This window comes from Peromyscus maniculatus, chromosome 3 (assembly GCF_049852395.1).
Source record: "Peromyscus maniculatus bairdii isolate BWxNUB_F1_BW_parent chromosome 3, HU_Pman_BW_mat_3.1, whole genome shotgun sequence".
Taxonomy (NCBI): domain Eukaryota; kingdom Metazoa; phylum Chordata; class Mammalia; order Rodentia; family Cricetidae; genus Peromyscus; species Peromyscus maniculatus.
In genome coordinates, this window is record NC_134854.1 from 124,593,737 (window position 1) to 124,613,414 (window position 19,678).

Here is a 19,678-nt window from a genome sequence, read left to right on the forward strand (position 1 = left end):
GCATGCCTCTTTAGAAAGTTCAGGTAAGATTCTGCACAGGAACACTGCATGTGGGAGGAAACTGTGCTTTTCATATTCCCCTCTGTGTTTTTTTTTTTTTAAAACAACTAATTCTCGCAGTAAATACAGATAGGAGAAATATTACCACCTAATTTCATGGAACGAATAACAGAGATGAGAGGACAAAATGACCAGGGGAATCTCACAGTCATAGAGTACACTGAAGCAAATGTCGCTTGCCCAAGCTCAGAGTAGCATTGTCTAATAATACCCTATGGAATCACAGGCCACTGCCAGCATAACTAAGTGCATTATTATTTTTTTTACTCTGAGGGATTCAAATTGGTAATTTTAAAATGATAGGTGATACTGTAATAATGGGAAAAGAACATTTGGAATAAATAAAAAGTGTTTTTAGTATAGAAAAACTGTGTGTATTAGTGTGTGTGTGTATGTGTGTGTGTTTGTACATATCTCTTTGTATATTGTATATGTATTATTTGTTTTTATATATCATGTATGCACTATATTTTTTTGTGTATCCTGTGTTTGTATGTGCCTCACATAGGCACCGCTTAAACTCATAACATAGGAATATTTATATCAAAAGTTTGCAGTGTGTAAATTGCAAATTCCTTTGGTTTACCAAGCAAATATTAAGGCATTTCAGATTCCTCTAAAAGGATTTACTGTTTTTATTATATTCATATTTTACCTATAATGGAGTAGAAATTTAAAAACACACAGCTGAAAAAACATGCATAATCACTGTTTCAGAAAGTACTTTTTTTGGGTAACCAATTAATTTTCCAGTAAATAATAAAAAAGCTTATCACCACAAAGCATTTACAATAAAGAACAGTAGGACTGGTATATAACCTGACACAGGGTGAATGTTAGAAATGGCTGATGTAGATCCTCTCGCATCCATACCTGTCAAAGATGATAAACAGTTCATTAGTAAAGGTGATCAGGACACGATTGGCTGCCATGTTTCTGTTCTCTGTGGAATCATGCTAAAATCCTGACTTCAGTTGTAATAATATTCATGCTATAGCAGTAGCCTTGTAGGCCTTTAAAGCTTTGGCCCCCAACCCAGACTTTCATGGTAACTCAAGAGTCTTAAACATTAGCTTTGATATCTTTAGATTTAAATTATCATGTGAAAAGGCCAAGGCAACAGGGCTGTGTTGAGGCTCTTTAGGGCAGATACACTTTCTCCTAGACAAAAGAACTGACTATACATTATATCACAATCTCTGGGCCATTTAATTATATAGCCAGGAGTCTACTCCCCCAGGAAAGCTGAATCATCTGAAGTCATGCTAAGATGGGAGGAATAATTATCCCCTGAATAAGATGATATACTTTTACTTCCCAGAAGCCCCTAGTGAAAACATTTGCAGACTTTCCATCAGGCAGCATTATGGAGGCTAGCCATGTGACCTGCTTACTTTTGAGTCCTAATTATTTTTTCTTATTTTTCTTTGTCTCATTTTTGGATACTGGCCAAAAGCCTAAGCAAACACTCCCAGACCTTCTGGTCTTTCTTACTCATTCTCTGAGGCTCTTAATATCCTTTTTATGGTTGTCATTTTGTCATGAAGCTGTTGGCCTCCATTGCAAAAAGCATGCCCTTTTCTTCTTCCTATTCTTCATCTCCCTCCTTTTGGCAGCTGCCAGATTGACAGTTTGCCTGCTCTACTGTTTTTCTCCTAAACTCTATTAAAACTGCACTCAAGTGAAGTAGTGAGTCCATTAAATTCCTTTGTTAATGAAACAAGAACCCAAAAAGGGAATCTCAGTTTCCGTGGTAAAATTTGGGTATGGAATATTTTGAAAATGTTTGTGAATCTGCAGGTGCCTTATGACACTTTTATAAAAGTAGTTTGAAATTGGTGGTAGTGGTGCATGCCATTAATCTCAGCACTCAGAAGGGAGAGACAGGCAGATCTTTGAGTTCAAAACCAGCCTGGTATACAGAATGAGTTTCAGGAGAGTCAGGGCTACACAGAGAAACCCTGTTTTAACCTCATCCCTAAAAAAAAAAAAAAAAAAAAAAAAAAAAATAGTAGTTTGAATGAACTAAGACGCATAAGAACAAAAGTAATGCCTGTTCTTTCAAAATTAAATTAGCACACAAGTCTAACCTAGGATCACAGTTACTTATTATCTCCCTCAGTAGCATACTCTGGCTGCTAGGAGTACCTATAAGTCACCGATATGTCCGAGTGTTAGTAAATGGCTCCAGTCTGTTCATTTCATATACTTAAACTTTAATTGAAATTGGAAAAACAACTTCATCATTGTGAAAATGATTAGACTTGATTACAAACAACTGGTGAGATAATTTGATATTTTAATTAAACAAAGATTCATGGGATAAAGGTTTAGAAAATTTGCTTGTCTCTATGCAGATACACAATATGAAATATCACCTCTGTAAAATGAATCAATAGAAACTCCATTTTCAAAGACAGACCTCTGCAGTCACCTGACTGCACAAGATCAGCAACAAGGCAGGGTCAGTGCTCTAGACTAGACAGTTGTGGCTGAATGAAAACATGGAATAAAAGAAGGAAAACATGATTACTCCTGAAGTATGGGGATTTTTTTTATTGTAGATAGAAGGGAGAGAACAGGCAGAGTGAAGAGTCTCCCTAAACTCAAATCCCTCTACGCTTCTCTCTAAAGAAGCACAGTGCTTAGTCATATTACCAGTCTCATTGTCTGTATTGTCATTTTAACTGTACACCTCACACTATTAAAGAATAATAAGAGTGTATTATTGGAAAAGCTAAAACAATGGGAGCAAGAGATGAGATGGCCTGGAGATTAAGAGCACTGCTCTTAGAGAGGACCAGAGTTCACAGCCTCCATGTCAGGTTGTTCAAAACCTCACAACTATCTAACTCCAGCTCCAGGTAATCCAAATGGCATCCCCTTTTAGCTTAGAGAGGCACGTGAAGTCACACACACACACACACACACACACACACACACTTTTAATATCTTTAAAGCGTACAGTACTCATAATAAATGTAAATCAGTTTCTCTTTTGGTTTATTCAACAGACTCTATTGAATTGCAGATTTTTGGGACAGTCCCCAGCCTGAAATGGCTTTTACAGATGAACTTGCACAGTTAAGTGCTGAAATCATTACCTGTCATTTTCCTAGGATAATTGGATTTGTGTGCTTTAGTCAAGATATTTTCACAGAAAATAAAATTTCCTCATGTTGTCGAATTTTCCCCTCTTCAGTTGCTAATGGTAGTTACTTCATTTTAAAGACTAAAGGCTATAGTTGCAGTCTTGATTGCCCAGTGCTACGGACAAGGTTGAGATCAATACATGGAAAGATGGAGCCATTCTATTTGTATCACTGAGAAGCACAGGACAAAGTCCAACAAGATGGGCTTTATAGTACTTCAGTCAAGGCTGGAGAACTCCAGACAGGATGTAAAAGGAAAGATAAAATCTATTTTGCCTTCTCACTGAGAAAATACGTATGCACAGTCTGCTTCCCTAAAGTCAGAAATGGAAATTTCTATAGTAGAAAAAATTTCTTTGGATTTTCAGAGGAAAAGTTAGTTGTGAAGCCACTGTGAAATTAAAAATAGATACGTTAAGATCTTGTCTTTCTGTCCAGTACATATAATTGGATTATGAGTTTACAAATGTTGACTTTTCTATTGAAAGAACTGATATTTTGCCTGCAATTAAAAGGAGACAAACAATTGGAAAAAGACAGGACCTCACTGTGTAACCAAGGCTGTCTCTCCTTGAACTAATGACGTAGCCTAGGTTGGTCTGGAACTCAGGATCTTCCTTGTTGGGACTCCTGAGTCTTGAGATTATTTGCCTGAGTCGCCATACCTGGCAATATTTAAAAAAATGTGAAAACCTCTGTGTGGCTCAAAGCTACTATTGAGAAATGCTTAGGGAATTTGGGCTTGGGAAGCTAATCCCAAGGCAAATGTAAGGAGAACTCAAAGTAAGGAATTTAGAAAAAGGCATTTTGCTGAATACTGTTTAATGCCTTTTCTTCTCCCATGTTTTCCTCCCATCCTTATAGTAGATGCCCCATGTATACCAAAGGCATGCTGGGAAAAATAGATAGGCAGCATGTCAATCACTAACTCATTATAGGGTCCAATGACACTCATGAAAGGGAAGGAGGGAATGAGTTCATCCAACTTACTGGTTATTCTAGGAATCCTGATCTGCTCACTACTGGTGCCATCCCCTCCTTCTGTGGTGGCCTTAACTTCAATAATGTAGTCCTCTTTGATAGGCAGCAAAAGTTCAGCCGAAGTTTTATTTGTGTTCAGTACTTGCACATTATTTTGACTGCTAGTCCTATAGAACACCTAGAAAACATAAGCAAACACATTTTTTATCCAGTCAGATTTTATGTCCTTTACAAAATTGTCACTCCAAAATGACTTTATATCTCTACACCCCTAGAATATAAAGTCCACTCCAAGCTAAGTTTATATATTGTAAACATAGTGAAATCATTATGTTTTCAAAACTGAGGAGGTTGGGTGAATGCTGAACCTTTTCCATGGAAAACCTCAGTTAGGTTGGGCATTGTTGAGTGGTACAGGATAGAAATACTGGAAGATTATGGATATGTGAAAGGAGAAGACCCTTGCTCCAGAGTCTGACTGAAGCCTATCTCCAGCCTTGAAGCAAAAATTTTGAACCATTTACATTTGTTATAAAGGCTGACCTCCTGCCTCTCCTCCTCCAAAATGCTTATGCTGAGGATAGAACAGAGATGTGGAATGTGTCTTTTGTTGGGGCAGGCACGAAATCATGGGCAACACTTATAGTGGTTTTTAAGATAGTATTTGGTGAGCATTGAAAGTAAATAATACAAGTTATAACCATCATGTTTGAATTCAGTGTAAGCAAGATTATTATCTCATATAACAGTATTTAACAAGTCAGATATTTTTGAGGAAATGCTCTTTTAGGAAAAGCTTGATAGATATGGAAAATTAGATTTAAAAAAACCCATATCATTAACATTTAAAAAATTCCCTTTCCACTTAGCTTTCCTTGGAGTATGTTTGCAAAGGTGAGAAACGTAGTCTAAATCACAACTGACCTTGTAGCCTGTTACCTCTGATTCATTCTCCATTGCTTTCACTTGCTCCCAGTTAAGTAACACTTTAGTGTCTGTAGCATTCCAAACAACATTTCCTGGTGGCTGACTGGGAGCTTGAAATACAAAAGGAGAAATTAAAATGGATTTATGCGCGAAGTCATATTTCAGATAAAGCAGACAATTTAATATTCCAGGAGGCTCATGGAAGGAGCGGACTATCCCTGGTAAATCATGGTGCAGAGATGGAATGGGAAAAACTAAGGAGGATCTTTAAAATATTTCTTTATAAAAGGTTACTGTGTTTAAAGTATGAGAAAATTGGCTATACCATACCATACCATACCATACCATACCATACCATACCATACCAAAACACATTCAAAGGAGAAGAAAGGCAATTCCTCTATCTACCACCAGAGGGCTGCTTGTTGCTGAGTCAAGCATGGAGGGCAGCCATGGGACTTGTTTTGACACATACTAGAGGCTGAGAGAGATTGCCAAATAGTAGATTAAAGTCACAGGAAATGAAGTGTGGATGATTTTTAAGCCAGTCTCCTCATATGAGGAGATGGGAAAAACGAGAGGCAATAAAAAAATCAGGATTACTCAGATTCATTCTCATGAAGTAATAGCTACACACAAGAAAAATTGCAGCAGAGAGTCCATATTTTAAAGTCTTCATTTTCCAAGTTTAAATAAGTTTTTGAGAAAAATAATGCAAAGGCTAAAAAAGTTAATGAGAATTACATTAGAGAATTAATGAAACTCTGAGTTTTATACACTTGAATTTACAGTTAGTTTTTCCACAAGACCACAAGATAGGAAAATTATACTGGTGAGCGGTAGTGGGTATATGTGGGTTGGTGTGTGTGGAGGTGTGGGATGACATAGAAAGTGGCAGGTTCTGTTTGTTTGCAGAAGAACAGAAGGGACACTAAAATGTCCGATTCTTTACAATCACAAAACAACAGACATATTACTCATTTGTCAATAGCATCACAATTGTCTACAGTAGTACTGAAACAGTTCATCCTTGTAGATTGAAATGTAAGATGAGATTTGGATAACTGGACTTGCAATGGGAAAATGACCTAACAGAAACAGAGTGCCTCTCTGCAGAAAATTCTGAACATCATCATTGACTCCGGCTATGACGGAAATACAGCTAGATTTAAAGATGAGAAATGCTCCAGGATACAGTATGGGATGAATAACCTCACACCAAATGGTATTGCCTATGCATTCTTTGGTTTATTGTGCTGCCACTAATATGATTCTACATAGCTTTAAACGTTTTTGTGTATGGATACTAACAATGAGTTTCAGTCAGCTAAATGTGAGCTGCAAGGCTGTGATAACAAGATCAATGGCAGATACTTTGGGTTGAAATATTAATCAGTGTGTTGCTCTATCCAGATGTCATGAATGAATTTAGAACATCATCCTGAAGTCTGCTATCTCTGTGGCTGACAGCAGCATATAAAAGGGCAGGTTTGATTTGATGCAATTCAGATAATATCCTTCAGCATGGATTGTTCTATCAACATATGTGTGCTGACAGGTTGGAGAAAGCTCCAGTCATTTGGGAAGCATTACTTACCCCAAAACCAGCTTAAGAGAAGAAATGACTATAAATGGTAGTTTGTCTTGTATGAATCTCAAAACATGAGGTAAATGAGTTTCTCTTGATAGGAATGCTTTTTGAAATGACAGAGAGAGAAAGGAAGGAAGAAAGGAAGAAGGGAGGGAGGGAAGTAAGTAAGTAAAGAAATGAGAGAAAGAAAAAAAATTATGAAGAAGTAAATTAAGGAAAATGGGAGTTTCAATTCCACCCCTGCCACGGCATGTGTATGACTATTCTTCCTGATTCATTACACTGTTTTCTGATTTGGTCATTTTTTTTTTAAGTTTTAAAAATGTACAGTTTTACTTATGCATGTGTATGTCTATGTGTTTTTATTTTGGACTATGTGTGCATGTATTATATATGTACAGGTACCTACAGAAGTCAGAAGTCACTGGATCCCTGGAGCTGGATTTACAGGGTATTGTAAACTACTGAACCCCATGTAGGTGCTGGGAAGTGAACTTTCCTTCTCTGGAAGAGCAGCAAGCACTCTTAACTGCTGAGCTGCCTCTCCAGCCCCCATTTTTGCTTTTTTTTTTTTAAATACTAAAATAAAAAACCATAAACATAATTTCTAGCCACGTTCCAAACAATGATAGTTGCACAATAGCCAGCTTGATATGCTAGTCACATTTTTGTCTACACTCTAAAATGAAGCTAATGGCTCCTTTTAAAATTTTAAAATGTTAGAAATGTTACCCACCAGCTCTCTTGCTACCACTGGTAACAGCAACACTGGGAAATTTTTAACCACAGAACCATTCTTCCAGGCTCCTAGCTTACACACCAGTGCTGAGTAACTACCTGAGTTGTGTTAGGCAATATAGAATGTGATTTGATGTGAGTTATTTAATCTTCAGTATGCTGCACCACAGTGGTCCTCATTTCTGTAATCGGCCCAACCCAGAGAGTTAAGAGAGACTACACACGTGTGTGCACAGCATCTCTCTTCACAGCAGTCCAAGGATGAAGACAAACCACTTCCAGTTTTCCATCCACAGGGGAAGGGATAAACAAAATGGGTTGATGGAAAAGATATTGCTCACCTTAAAAGCAATCAGGGATCTAACATATGCTACAACATAGATGAAGCTTGAGGCCACTAGGCTAAGTGAAAGAAACCAGCCCTGCAAATATAGTAAGGTGTCTGTTGTGTGAGACTTGTAGAGGAGTGAAATTCAGGGACAGAAAGAGAATTCTAATGATGGTTCACACAGCAGTGTCCATACAGTTGCTACTATTTAACTGTACACTCAAAGCCTAATGTGGCTCTGGTAAGCAGCAATGTATACAACTCCAAAGCCACATAATAGACATTTAAAGGCATAGGATAAAGTAATGAAGAGAGAAAGTTCCTGAGATGACTGACAGTGTATCTTGTAGAACTTCTAACTTCATGCTTGGTGTTTCCCCCATCTGAAAGTACAATCTACACCAGCCTGACACAGGCCAGATCTACTGGACTTAACTCGACAGGTAGTCTATATTTTAAAATTAATTGTCAGGTTTGAAGCCTACAGATTTTTTTCTCTTTGTCAAATAAACTACTATTTTGACAGTATGATATAACAGAAAAAACTAATTTGTTTCATTTAAAATCCCTGAAATAATTAAAATATCATATAACAAAGTAGCACTATTCCAAGTAGGGTGGTCTGTCTTCAAGCATCCATCATGATACTTCCTGTGTTTGGTTTTCTAACTTTTCAACATCAGCTTTATTAGAGATTCCAGTTGTTCTGTAGATGTCTCTCTACAAAGAAGTGATGACAGTGACTGACTATGCCTGGGTGAAGCCAGGGCATAAGACATATTTATCAATGAGAAGAGAGCCAAATGAATGGTGGCTGGTTGTCAAGGTGAGATACTACACATATATGGTGCCCTGGTTTTATTCTGGGTGCAGTGATAAAACACCCTGACCAAAAAAAAAAAGCAGTGAGGAGACAAATAGTTTATAGTTCACAGTCTCAGGTTACAGTCTGTCATTGTGGGGAAGTTGAGGCAGAAACTTGCAGCAAGTCATCACATTATATCCCCAGCCAATAGCAGAGAGAAACGAACATGTGCATGCCTTCAGCTCAGCTAGCTCTCTCTACTCTTGTACAATTCAGGACCCAATACTAGGGAATGGTACCATTCACCTTTATGCTGCATATTCATGCCCCGCTCCCCAACCTGAGTTGCCCACAGGGCAACCTGAGCTAGACATTCTATCAACAAAATTCTTTCTCAAGGTGATTCTAAATTGTGTTAATTGACAATTAACACCAACCATCATACGTGCTTTTATAATATATAGGCAACTAAACTTACAGCCAAAGAGAGAACATCTGTGGAATGGAAATCCAGGAAGCACATCCCATGAGGTTCTTAGGATGATGTTTTGGGGTTATGGGATTATAGTTGGCTCTTATTGTCTACTCCATGATTTTGTTCTGCAAATTTTCTACAGTGAGTGGATTTCATTGGTATGATACAGTATAGAGGCTGCTGACATAGGGGACATTATTGTGTGCAGTTTTCAAGGATGGTGTTTCCATAGTGGTGATAGTGATGCTGGCATATCCTTTGAAATTATGGAGTTTTAAGAACTCATGCTTCCTGTGGTCAATTATAAGGAACTATCTTTTCTATCTCTTTTTCTTGGCCACCTGAGGATAATAAGAGGATTTCTCTATAAGTGAATGGTAGCGCCAGTACCTGAAAAGGACATTTTGCACTTAGACGTTGCTTGAGAAGATCATTACCATTTTAGATTTAATTTAATTAGGCTGGTTAGACAAGCGGTATTGTGAAAAAATGAAATAACCTGAAGCCACTCTCTATCTAATACTGAGATACATATTGTCTCAATCAGTGAAACTATTACAAATGGGACAAATGCATCATACCATAGGAAACTTTTCTTAATGATTTATTTAATTATTTTGTTTTTTCAAAACAGGGTTTCTTTCTGCAGCCCTGGCTATCCTGGACCTTAGCCTGGTCTACAGAGATTTGCCTGCCTCTGCCTCCCAAGTGCCAGGATTAAAGGCATGTGCCACCACTGCCCAGCTTATTTTTTAATTATTTTTAATTATGCATATGTTTGTGCCTATGTGTAGCATGAATCTTTAAAGTTTTTATTAATAAAATCAAACCTGAGGCCAGTTATTGGGGTGAATGCTGGAAGATCAGAGAAGCAGAACAAGACACAGCTACCTCACCTCACCAGTTCCTCAGCTGATCCTGTTTTCTCAGACTGGAAGCCTCTGAGTCCTCATCCAAATGAATCTCAGCTGAACTGTTGCTCAAAAGCCTGAAAGCTTAACCAGCCAAATGCTTCTAGTTCCTGGTCCTCACGCCTTATATACCTTTCTGTTTTCTACCACCACTCCCTGGGATTACAGGCGTGAGTCACCATGCCTAGCTGTATCATTGAACACACAGAGATCCAGGTAGATATCTGCCTTTGGAATGCTAGGATTAAAGACATGTGCTACCACTGCCTAAACTTTATATTTAATATTGTGGCTGTTCTGTCTATGACCCCAGATAAGTTTATTAGGGTGCACAATATTTTGGAGAACACAATACCACCACACCTATGGGGATGTTTCCAAGGAGATTTAACTGTCATGAAAAACCACTTTGAAGGTGCGCAGCACCATTCTGTAGGGTGTGGTCCCGAACTCAATAAAACTGAAAAAAAGAAAAAGCCAGCTGTACACCAGCATACATCTCTCTCTTCTCCCTGACTGTGAATGAAATGTGCCTATCCTCTTGCACAGAGGGAACTTAACAGCCACAGAACTGAGACAAACCAAACCCTCCCTTAGGTTTCTCAGGCATTTTGTCACTGCCAAGAGAAAAGTAACTGATAAGTTCCTTTGCTCTCTGCAGGTCTGCCAATGGTTTTCAAGGCAGGGAAATTGGTTGTCTAACAATTGGTTCACCCATTTTCATTAACCTAAGAAGCCAGTAAGAAGCCTATGCAGTTCTGAGTGGAGTCACCAGAAAGAATGATGAGCCTACTTTTCTGAGAGTTTGACCATTCAAATACAGATGGTGAGAAGTCTAGTTGATAGATAGTCTAGTTGATAGCCACTAGGAGTGGCTCAGGCTAAAATGGTGTCTCTATGAACAGTGGCAGGCGTCATAGAGTCAACCAGTAGATACTGGGCCCAACTATGTTTATCAGAATGAAGACAGAGCTTAAGGACTAATAAAATAAATAATGAAATGAAGCAAAACTCTCTTCCACGAAGGAGTTGATATTCCGGTTAAGGGGAGGTAACAGTAAAATAAGTGTATATCTAAGGTCTGGCAAAATGGCTCAGTGGGCAAAGAGGCTTACTGCCAAAGCTGATGACTCAAGTTCGGTCTCCTCAATTCACCTGGTAGAAGGTGAAATCCGAATTCCGCAAGTTGTCCTCTGATCTCACTATGTAAGCTGCAGTACTACTACACATACAATCCACTCACACATGCATACAGAATGAATAAAATACAATTCTAAAAAGTAATAAACACATATTAAATGGAGCATGTTTGGTGATGATCAATGGTTTAATATTTGTCTGCAATGGATGGGAAGTGAATGGAAAGTTCTGAACAGTAGAGTGATGGTCCCAAGATCACCCTGGCTTACGAGAGACAAGCCCTGCTTAACAATGAATGCCCACTTCTGATCCCAGGAAGGACAGAAGCAACTTGCTCCAGAGTAGCAGCTGTCAATACAGTGTGTGTGTGTGTGTGTGTGTGTGTGTGTGTGTGTGTGTGTGTGAGAGAGAGAGAGAGAGAGAGAGAGAGAGAGAGAGAGAGAGAGAGAGAGAGAGAGAGAGAGCATGAGCAGATGAGCAGAGATGTGCATACTATAAAGCACTATAGAGGTTAGAAGTTAGAAGACAACTTCTGGTGTAGGGCCTCTCTCCTCCCAAATTGTTTGAAATAGTCCTCAGTTTGCCCCTGCATATTCCAGGCAAGATGTGTCGAGAGATTCTGAGGATGCATTAGTCTCTGCCTCCCAGCTTGCTGTAGAGCACCGGAGTTATCACATCTGGTCTTCTGTGGGTTCGAGGGCCTTGGACTCAGGGCCCCATGCTTGCTCACTGAGCACTTTCCCCATTGAGTCATTCCCCAGCTCACAGGAAGTGGCAGATTCTTGATAAAATCAGAAGTCAATTCCAAGTCAGTTTTAGGGGCCAAAATTAAGAGTAAGCACAGGGGTGGGGTGGGGTGGCTCAGGGGTGAAGTACTTGCCTCCTAACCTGAGTGAAATCCCCAGTACTCCAAAAGTTGAAGAGAAGTGCCTTCTGCAAATTTTCTTTGTATGTCCACACATGGGCTGTGGCCTGTACATGCTCCACATAATAAATTAACACACACACACACACACACACACACACACACACACACACACACACACACACAATGTAAGAGTCAAGTGTGCCTGAGATTTGGGGCCTAAGGACTAAAATCATCAGGTTGTGTTTGCTGAAATGGGGGTGTGATAATGGATAAGAGTTAAGATGAAGGACAGGAAGGAGAACTCAGCTTAAGAAAGACTCAGACTCACATCCTATTAGAAGACTTTGGAAGATGTTGTTGATCTGAATCCATCCACACTGCAATCAGAACTGCTATTGGAGGTTTATCACATAGGCTGCTGAGTATCTGTCCTGTAGATTCATTCTTATGAATTCTGGACATGAGACTGCCAATATGCTTCCCTTTAGAAATCAACACTTTCTATCATTTTCAGGCCATCTGCAAATTTTTCTCATTAGTCTCATTAGATGGATGATCATAAGAGTTACCTCTTTTTGGGATTTGAGTGACAGAAACCCATCTTCAATTACTGAAGAGGCTAATTACTGTTAAGTTAAAGATGCTTTTGGGAAGCACAAGTATTTGGATACCAAAAATTAAGTGTTTAATGGAAGCTACAGTAGTCTGTTTAAGAATCCTTCTGTTATTTTAAATCAGAAACTACATCTACAGTCTACATGGGTGGAAATTCTCACATGCTGAATCCCATGATTACAAGGACACACAGCTTGCAAATTTTAAACTAGACCATAAAAGGCTGCAGCATATATTTTGAATTTACAATGTGCAGTCAGGAGGAAGTGTGTTTGATTAATAACAGTACTTCAAGCTGGCCTGCTTCTTTGGCTTTCATTTATCCACTCAGTCATCCAGTCAGCATTTAATGAGAGCCTGACATGGGCTGGAAGTTGACTGGGCACAGAGTCTGGCTGAATATGGCACAAAGGACTCTGTAAATTTCATCAACTTGAGGAGAAAACAGAGACCACACCAGGAATCAAATGGTATCTTAGCTCTTTATACCTGCAGCACACAGATGATTTCTTCAAATGATAATCATGTAAGCCTTGCCAAAAGTTCTTAAATAGGACTTGAAGTTAAACCTCATCAATGCCTAGGATGATTATTCAAAGCTGCCAGTAACAACATCAGAAATAGCTATGAAAGATGGCATCTTATTCTATTTTGGTACATGCTTTAAAAATCACTCGCACAACTTTTTAAAAAGAATGCATGTTCTTTATATGCACTTTTTAAGATGACTGAAGAATTTATGGAATTTCCCATACAATTTAGAAAACCTTTGTTAACAGCATTTATAGAATAGTGTGCAGACTGTAGGTAAACTACAACATTGGGAGAGCACTATGTTAAAGAGAGATTTAATTCACTTGGGGAAATTCTCACCAAACTTCAGTTGCACCAGCCTTGGATTCCTGACTACCTCTGGCCATCTTATCCAGTCACCGAACACAGAGCAAAAAAAAAAAAAAAATCTCAATAAACACTGGTGTTGAAAGGGATGTGGACCTTCTAATATGTGGTTGGAAGAGAGGAGGGGACAATGTTTCAGACTCTGAATGACTGTCCCATCACCTACTCCATCATCTTTTTGAAGGAATCTATATTTCCTGTGGCTCAGCCTTTTCATTTCTAAAGTGAAGACACAAATAGCTTTCAAGTCAGTGTTGCCATGAGAATTAGGAATCAGAACACGAACAGTGTTATGAACTGTGAGCAGAAATTGCTCACAGTGTTAGCTCTTAAAACCATAATTATCATCATCATTATGTGTACATTTGTCTTTCCGTGCTGTCTCTCCATTATAAAGGGTTTTGGCTTATGTTTTATAACTTCATTTCATTCACTGTATGCTATTGAGATATTCTTATTAACACATGGCTACCCTTTTGTTTCCATAATACACTAAGTTCATCACTGATACCTCTGATATCATAGCTATTTTTCATAATTTATTTATTTATTTATTTAATTAGTGTGTGTGTGTGTGTGTGTGTGTGTGTGTGTGTGTGTGTGTGTGTGCATATGAATGTGCCACATCACATTGTGAAGTCAGAGGACACTTGTCTTGAGAGAGTTAGTTCTTTTCTGTTCTCATGTGTGTTCCATAAAACTCAGGTCTTCAAGGTCAGAAGAAAGTACCTTTACCAACTGAGCAATCTTGCCAGCCCATAATGTTGTCTTTTAAAATTTTCCTAGTAAGCAATTCCATTGATTATTAAGTTAGAGCAAAGAGTCAAGTAAACTTACTTAAATGTATTTTTGTAACCAGCATTTTTGGTTGATAATGGTTTTGAACATGTAAATAATGAGGAATATGTAAGTCAGTAATGCTGAATTATTATCAAGAGAACCAAACATCTTTACTGAAAAGTTATAAATGCAGATCATTTTTTCAGTTTATGTATTTTCAAATAGCACACTCTTGGTCTAACTATGTGTTATTCATAAGGGATGGGCCACACTTTCCCTAGTAATTAGGCAAAGATAATGTTAAATCCCCACATTAGTGTGTTGCTTACAAATGGATGCTATGGAAGGGAATAAATGGCTTTGTTGCTGCACTGTAGCTCTGCAGTGCTCATTATGCTAATAAGCTGCTAGCCACACTTTTCCTTTTTTATAAATAATGCAAGGATAAACATACAAATTCCCTCCATCAAATGACAGTGGTTAATTAACATCTAAAGTAGTAAGATTACACTTCATGTGTACTTTAAATTACCAGTATTGTAATACCACTTGCCTATATATTCATCTATATATTTCCAGCATTCTTAGCAGTTTAGGCAATGAGTGTATGCTTTCAAATAAATTTGGACATGGCAATCTGCAAACAAAATGGTTCAAGCACCAACCAAGAACAACAGTTATCTTGTTTCTGTATAAACTTAGTGAAACATAGAGATCTACTCAAGTAAATTTTGAAAATAAATCAGGAAGACAATTATGAACAAACAAAAATACCAATGTGCTCAAGGGACTTAACCCTTTCATGCCTCATTTTCCTCACCTTTAGAATTGAAATCGGAAGGGATTGATCATCAAGTACTTGGAACATGAATTTTCTCAACCACTTTTAACTATGACCATGATGACAATAATGGAAACAGTTTAAACTAGAGTGTATATGTTGAGAGAAAGTAACTAAATGCAAATAACTGACTTTCTTGATGACTAATTTAATTATAACATCACCACAGCTCATGAGCTAAACTGTGAATACATAGGTAACAGAAACTCAGTTTGGAAGACAATATTGGTATTGCTGGTTAGAATTTTTACTGTGTATCTATATTTATGTGGACCTCACTATCTGATTATTATAACTCTTGAATTAATGTCAGAATCTTTTAAAACATGTGAGAAAGAAAGGTTTAGAAAGCAGGCTCCTGGGTGCTGGCATCAGCTTCCAGTTACTTATGCTTAACACAAGCTTCAGAGAACTAAAGACCCACAATGGTTGACCCAACAAAGCCTACCACACTTAAAAAGTAGACTAGATCGACCCATAAACACATTTTCTCAACAATGTACATTTGTGTCCAAATGGAAGGTCTACTTAAGGATTTAGGGATTTTTTTTTTTAAGATTTACTTATTACATATACAGTGTTCTGCCTACATGCCAGAAAAGGGCACCAGATGTCATTACAGATGGTTGGGAGCCACCTTGTGTGTGCTGGAAATTGAACTCAAAGGTCCTCTGCAAGAACAGCCAGAGCTCTTAACCACTGAGCCATCTCTCCAGCCCAGGATTTAGGGATATTGTGAAGGTGGCAATGTACAGGCCTCTGGGTTTGTGAGCTGTGGAAGTGGATTCCATCACTCAGTGGGGTTAATAACAAGTTATCCACTTAGGTGATAAAGGAGGCCGTCACTGATATTGCAGAGTCCCTTTCTTCCCATTCTGAAAGTGGAAAAGTGAGAAGCTACTTACGGGTTTTCTTGGTGGTTGCATTTACTGTGGCACTGAAGGGACCAGCGCCTGCGCTGTTGTAAGCCCGGACGGCTGTGTGATATGCCAGGTTGCTCTTCAGGCCCCGGAGCACAGCTGATGTCTGATTTCCTGCCACTTTCACTTTGCTGGATGATTCTTCTTCTCCTCCATTGTTCCAGTACCGCACCTGGTGGACAGCAGACATAAAACATGCAAACAGCTGGACCAAATATTGCCTTTTCCAAAACTCAGTCATTTTCATTAGCATGGGTGCTATGATGCATTTTCTTGTTTATTCCACCAGCATTCCCACGAGACCCACTGTGTGCCAGGTGCTGCCCTCAACCTTGTCACAGCTGTTGGTATACAGAAAAGGGGAATGAAGAAGAAGAGTTAGATAATAGTTACATAAACAAATGAAGCAGAGTCATTCAGGATGTGAGTGCAGCAGAGTACAAAATTGCAAGTGGGAAGGCAGAGGAGAAACACACCCAACACCAAGCTGTTCCCATTCCCATCCATTACCAGCCTAGCTCAAGCTCAGAACTGCAGTGCTGGAATGCATTAATGAAGCATGAGTAAACTCCACAGGAAAGTGGCATTCCTTCTGGGAAGAAAGTGGAATGTTAGAGGGGGAAGATCTGAGAAAGGAGACTGGCCCCTGGAACATCCCACAGCGATGCTCAAATGTCACCAATTTTACCTGTGCCTGCAGATCTGCAGCAAGAAGCAGGAAGCAGCCAAAGCAGCTATTTTAAGAATAAACATGTTAAAATATGTTACATGGGTTTTGCTATCCTGTGATGTGCTAAAATGATTTTAGATTTATTAAACTGGCATAGGCATACATGCTATAAGGTTACAAATATGAACCAGTGATAATATTTGGCAGAAAGAGATGTAATAAATGATAATGCAAAAACCGTTGTCTGGGCACTGTGGGGACTGTTCAGTTGATAAAGTGCTTGCTGCACAAGCAGGATCACCGCAGTTCTGATCCTTAGCACTCACGGCAAGTACTGGGTGTGCTGACATGCACCTATAAATCTGAGTTCTGGGTGCATAAACAGGAGGACCTCTGGGGCTTGCTGGCCAGTAGGTCTAGGCCAATCAGTGAACTCCAGGGTAAGTGAGGGACCCTGTCTGCAAAAATGAGGTGGAAAAGCCATTGAGGAAGATAACAGACATCGACTTCTGTTCTCTACAGGCATGCTACTCATACACGCATACATGTGCATGCACACACACACACACACACAAACGCACACATAAACACACACACTAAAACATAAATGAAATATATGTACATATTTTCCATTTGTGCAATAAAATGCTACTTTCTTTGTAAGTTTAGAGTCTTCATTAGATTAAAAACAAATCAACAATGACGAAATATGGAAATAAAAAGCCTATGCAAAACACAACCACATGTTGAGTGGGAATAAGAACAGTTACTAACATTTGATTGTTTAACATAAATAATGAAGTTAACATAAAGATATAAAAAAGATGGCACCTAAAAACGTGCATAATGTACTTTTGTAAAGAAATATGCTTGCCCTTCTCTTTTTTTGTAGTTGACAACCTTTTATTGCAGCATTCATCTTAAAACTTTTATACTAAAATATAACTATTAAAATAATTTTTATAACTCCACAACTGTCTTTAATTTGAACACAACACAATTAGCAACAGATATCTACACTCACAATCCTGAAGATAATGGACATTATGTAGACTAGGCTACCTCTGGACTCATGGACTTAGCTCTGTCTGAATCAGCAGATTTGATGTTTCTAGCTGTGGTTGTTCAGTTGGTAGAATGCTCACTGAACATGCACAGAGCACATGGCTCAATGCCCAGCACCCCTGGGTGTGTTGGCTCACACCTTCAATACTCTGGAACTAGAGGCAGGATGATTAGTACTAAAAGTTATCCTTGGCTACAAAGCAAGTCCAAGGCTAGCCTAGGCTACAGATAGTACATGATAAAAAGTGAAATATTTAAGATGCAGAACTCTAATTATTGAGTAAAATTGCCCAGTTTTAAAATGCTCTGTACAATACTATGTAGATCAAACAAATCATACTGACTAGTTGGATAGGATATTGGTTTTAGCCCTCCAAGCAAAAATATTTTAGAAGTTACTATGTTTTTTTCCAAATGAGCACCTATACATTTATTCTTTAAAAAAATAATAGCCCAATGTAAATCACATATATTTACAATAATGTTTCTAAATTACAAAACTAAATAGTTTAGCATTCTCTGCCTCACTCTGTATTATAAGCTCCTCCTACCCCATACATGCTGTTTTGATGTTATTTCTTTGCATTTCTCTTGCAAAAGAGTTATTCATTTTCATGAGAACCTCAGATGGGGTATCTGAACCCAGTAAATATGATTTTCTTTATAAGGCCACTCCACTGATAAGCAAAATGTTAGCAGACATAAATCTTATATAACCAATACCGAACACTATATGTACTGTGAGGTTTAGATGACCTGTCCTTGAGGACACTGTCTAGCTATTTTCTAAGAATGACATCTAATCAATAATTATAATAAAATGTTATAGACAGCCGGAAAGCCTGTGGCTCGGGATACAGCACAGGTTGGGGAAAGTATCACATAAATCTGCGTTATAATAATCCTCACTTAACAGATGATGCAGGAGAGGGACGGAGAAGTTTGATAACTCAATGAAGATCCTGTTTAACTTCTGGTCTCTTGTTAGTTTCTAATCCACGAGTCATTCTTTTTGTGAGATATCAAATTACTTCAGTGTGAGCTGCCTAAGAAAATCTGCCTAGGTAGACTGATGTAAAGAAGAAGTAAAAATAATTCACAACTGGCATACGAAGTCTACTTTTATAAACACATTTATAGAGTTTGAAAGTTATCTTGAAAGTTCTTGTGAACAATACATGTTAAAGTACTATAACCCATATCCGAGGACTGGAGAGATTTATCTTTAGATCATAGTTGATGAATATTAGAAATATTTAGACACGGAGAAAATGTGTGCCAAATTTGAACATAATACTAGTCAGTGAAGACTGACAATCTTCTTAGATAGCTGTAAAGAGTTGAATAAATACACAGATAGCCAGAACCTAAACAAAAAGAAGTTAGAAATTTCCTATAAGCAAGTTTTCTGTAAGTATTCCAATATGTTCTGTAATATTTTTCATAAAAAATTTATTTATTCTTTGTTTTGTTTGTTTGTTGTGGAGCTAGGAATTGGGACATAGGGCCTTGTATGTATAAGTGGGTCTATCTACGCTTTATTTATCTTTGGGATTTTTATAAAAAAACTTTATTTTTATTTATTCTTTGTGTCTTTCACATCATGCATCTCTATCCCATTCATTTCCTGTCCCTTCGTAGTCACCCTCTGCCCTTGTAACCTCCCCAACCCCAAACAAACAAAATAAAATAAAATTTAAGAGAAAAAAAAGAGAAAAAGGAAAAATCTCATCATGGAAGCCGTAATGTAACACTATGAGTCACACTATAGACCCCTTTATCCATATATCTTTGTATGCAAGTAAGTGTTCATTGCAAAGTGATTGGTCTGGTTTGAGGCCTCTGGTTTATACACTATTGATGCTAGGCCCTCAATAGGACTCCTCTTGAATATCCTGTTGTTGCCCTGTG

The 19,678-nt window shown here is 38.2% G+C and overlaps 1 protein-coding gene across 1 annotated transcript in view; it reads right to left on the bottom strand.

Annotated features, from left to right (window-relative positions):
- Positions 1-673: 673 nt before the first annotated feature.
- Positions 674-19,678, bottom strand: part of Cntn3 (contactin 3) — a 380,871-nt gene continuing 361,866 nt past the window's right edge. The window contains exons 20-23 of the mRNA XM_042273722.2: positions 16,018-16,204; positions 5,118-5,230; positions 4,203-4,371; positions 674-933 (exon numbers count right to left, since the gene is read on the bottom strand). Coding sequence (XP_042129656.2) covers positions 833-933; positions 4,203-4,371; positions 5,118-5,230; positions 16,018-16,204 — 570 coding nt within the window. The 3' untranslated portion in view covers positions 674-832. The remainder of the gene's footprint in view (positions 934-4,202; positions 4,372-5,117; positions 5,231-16,017; positions 16,205-19,678) is intronic.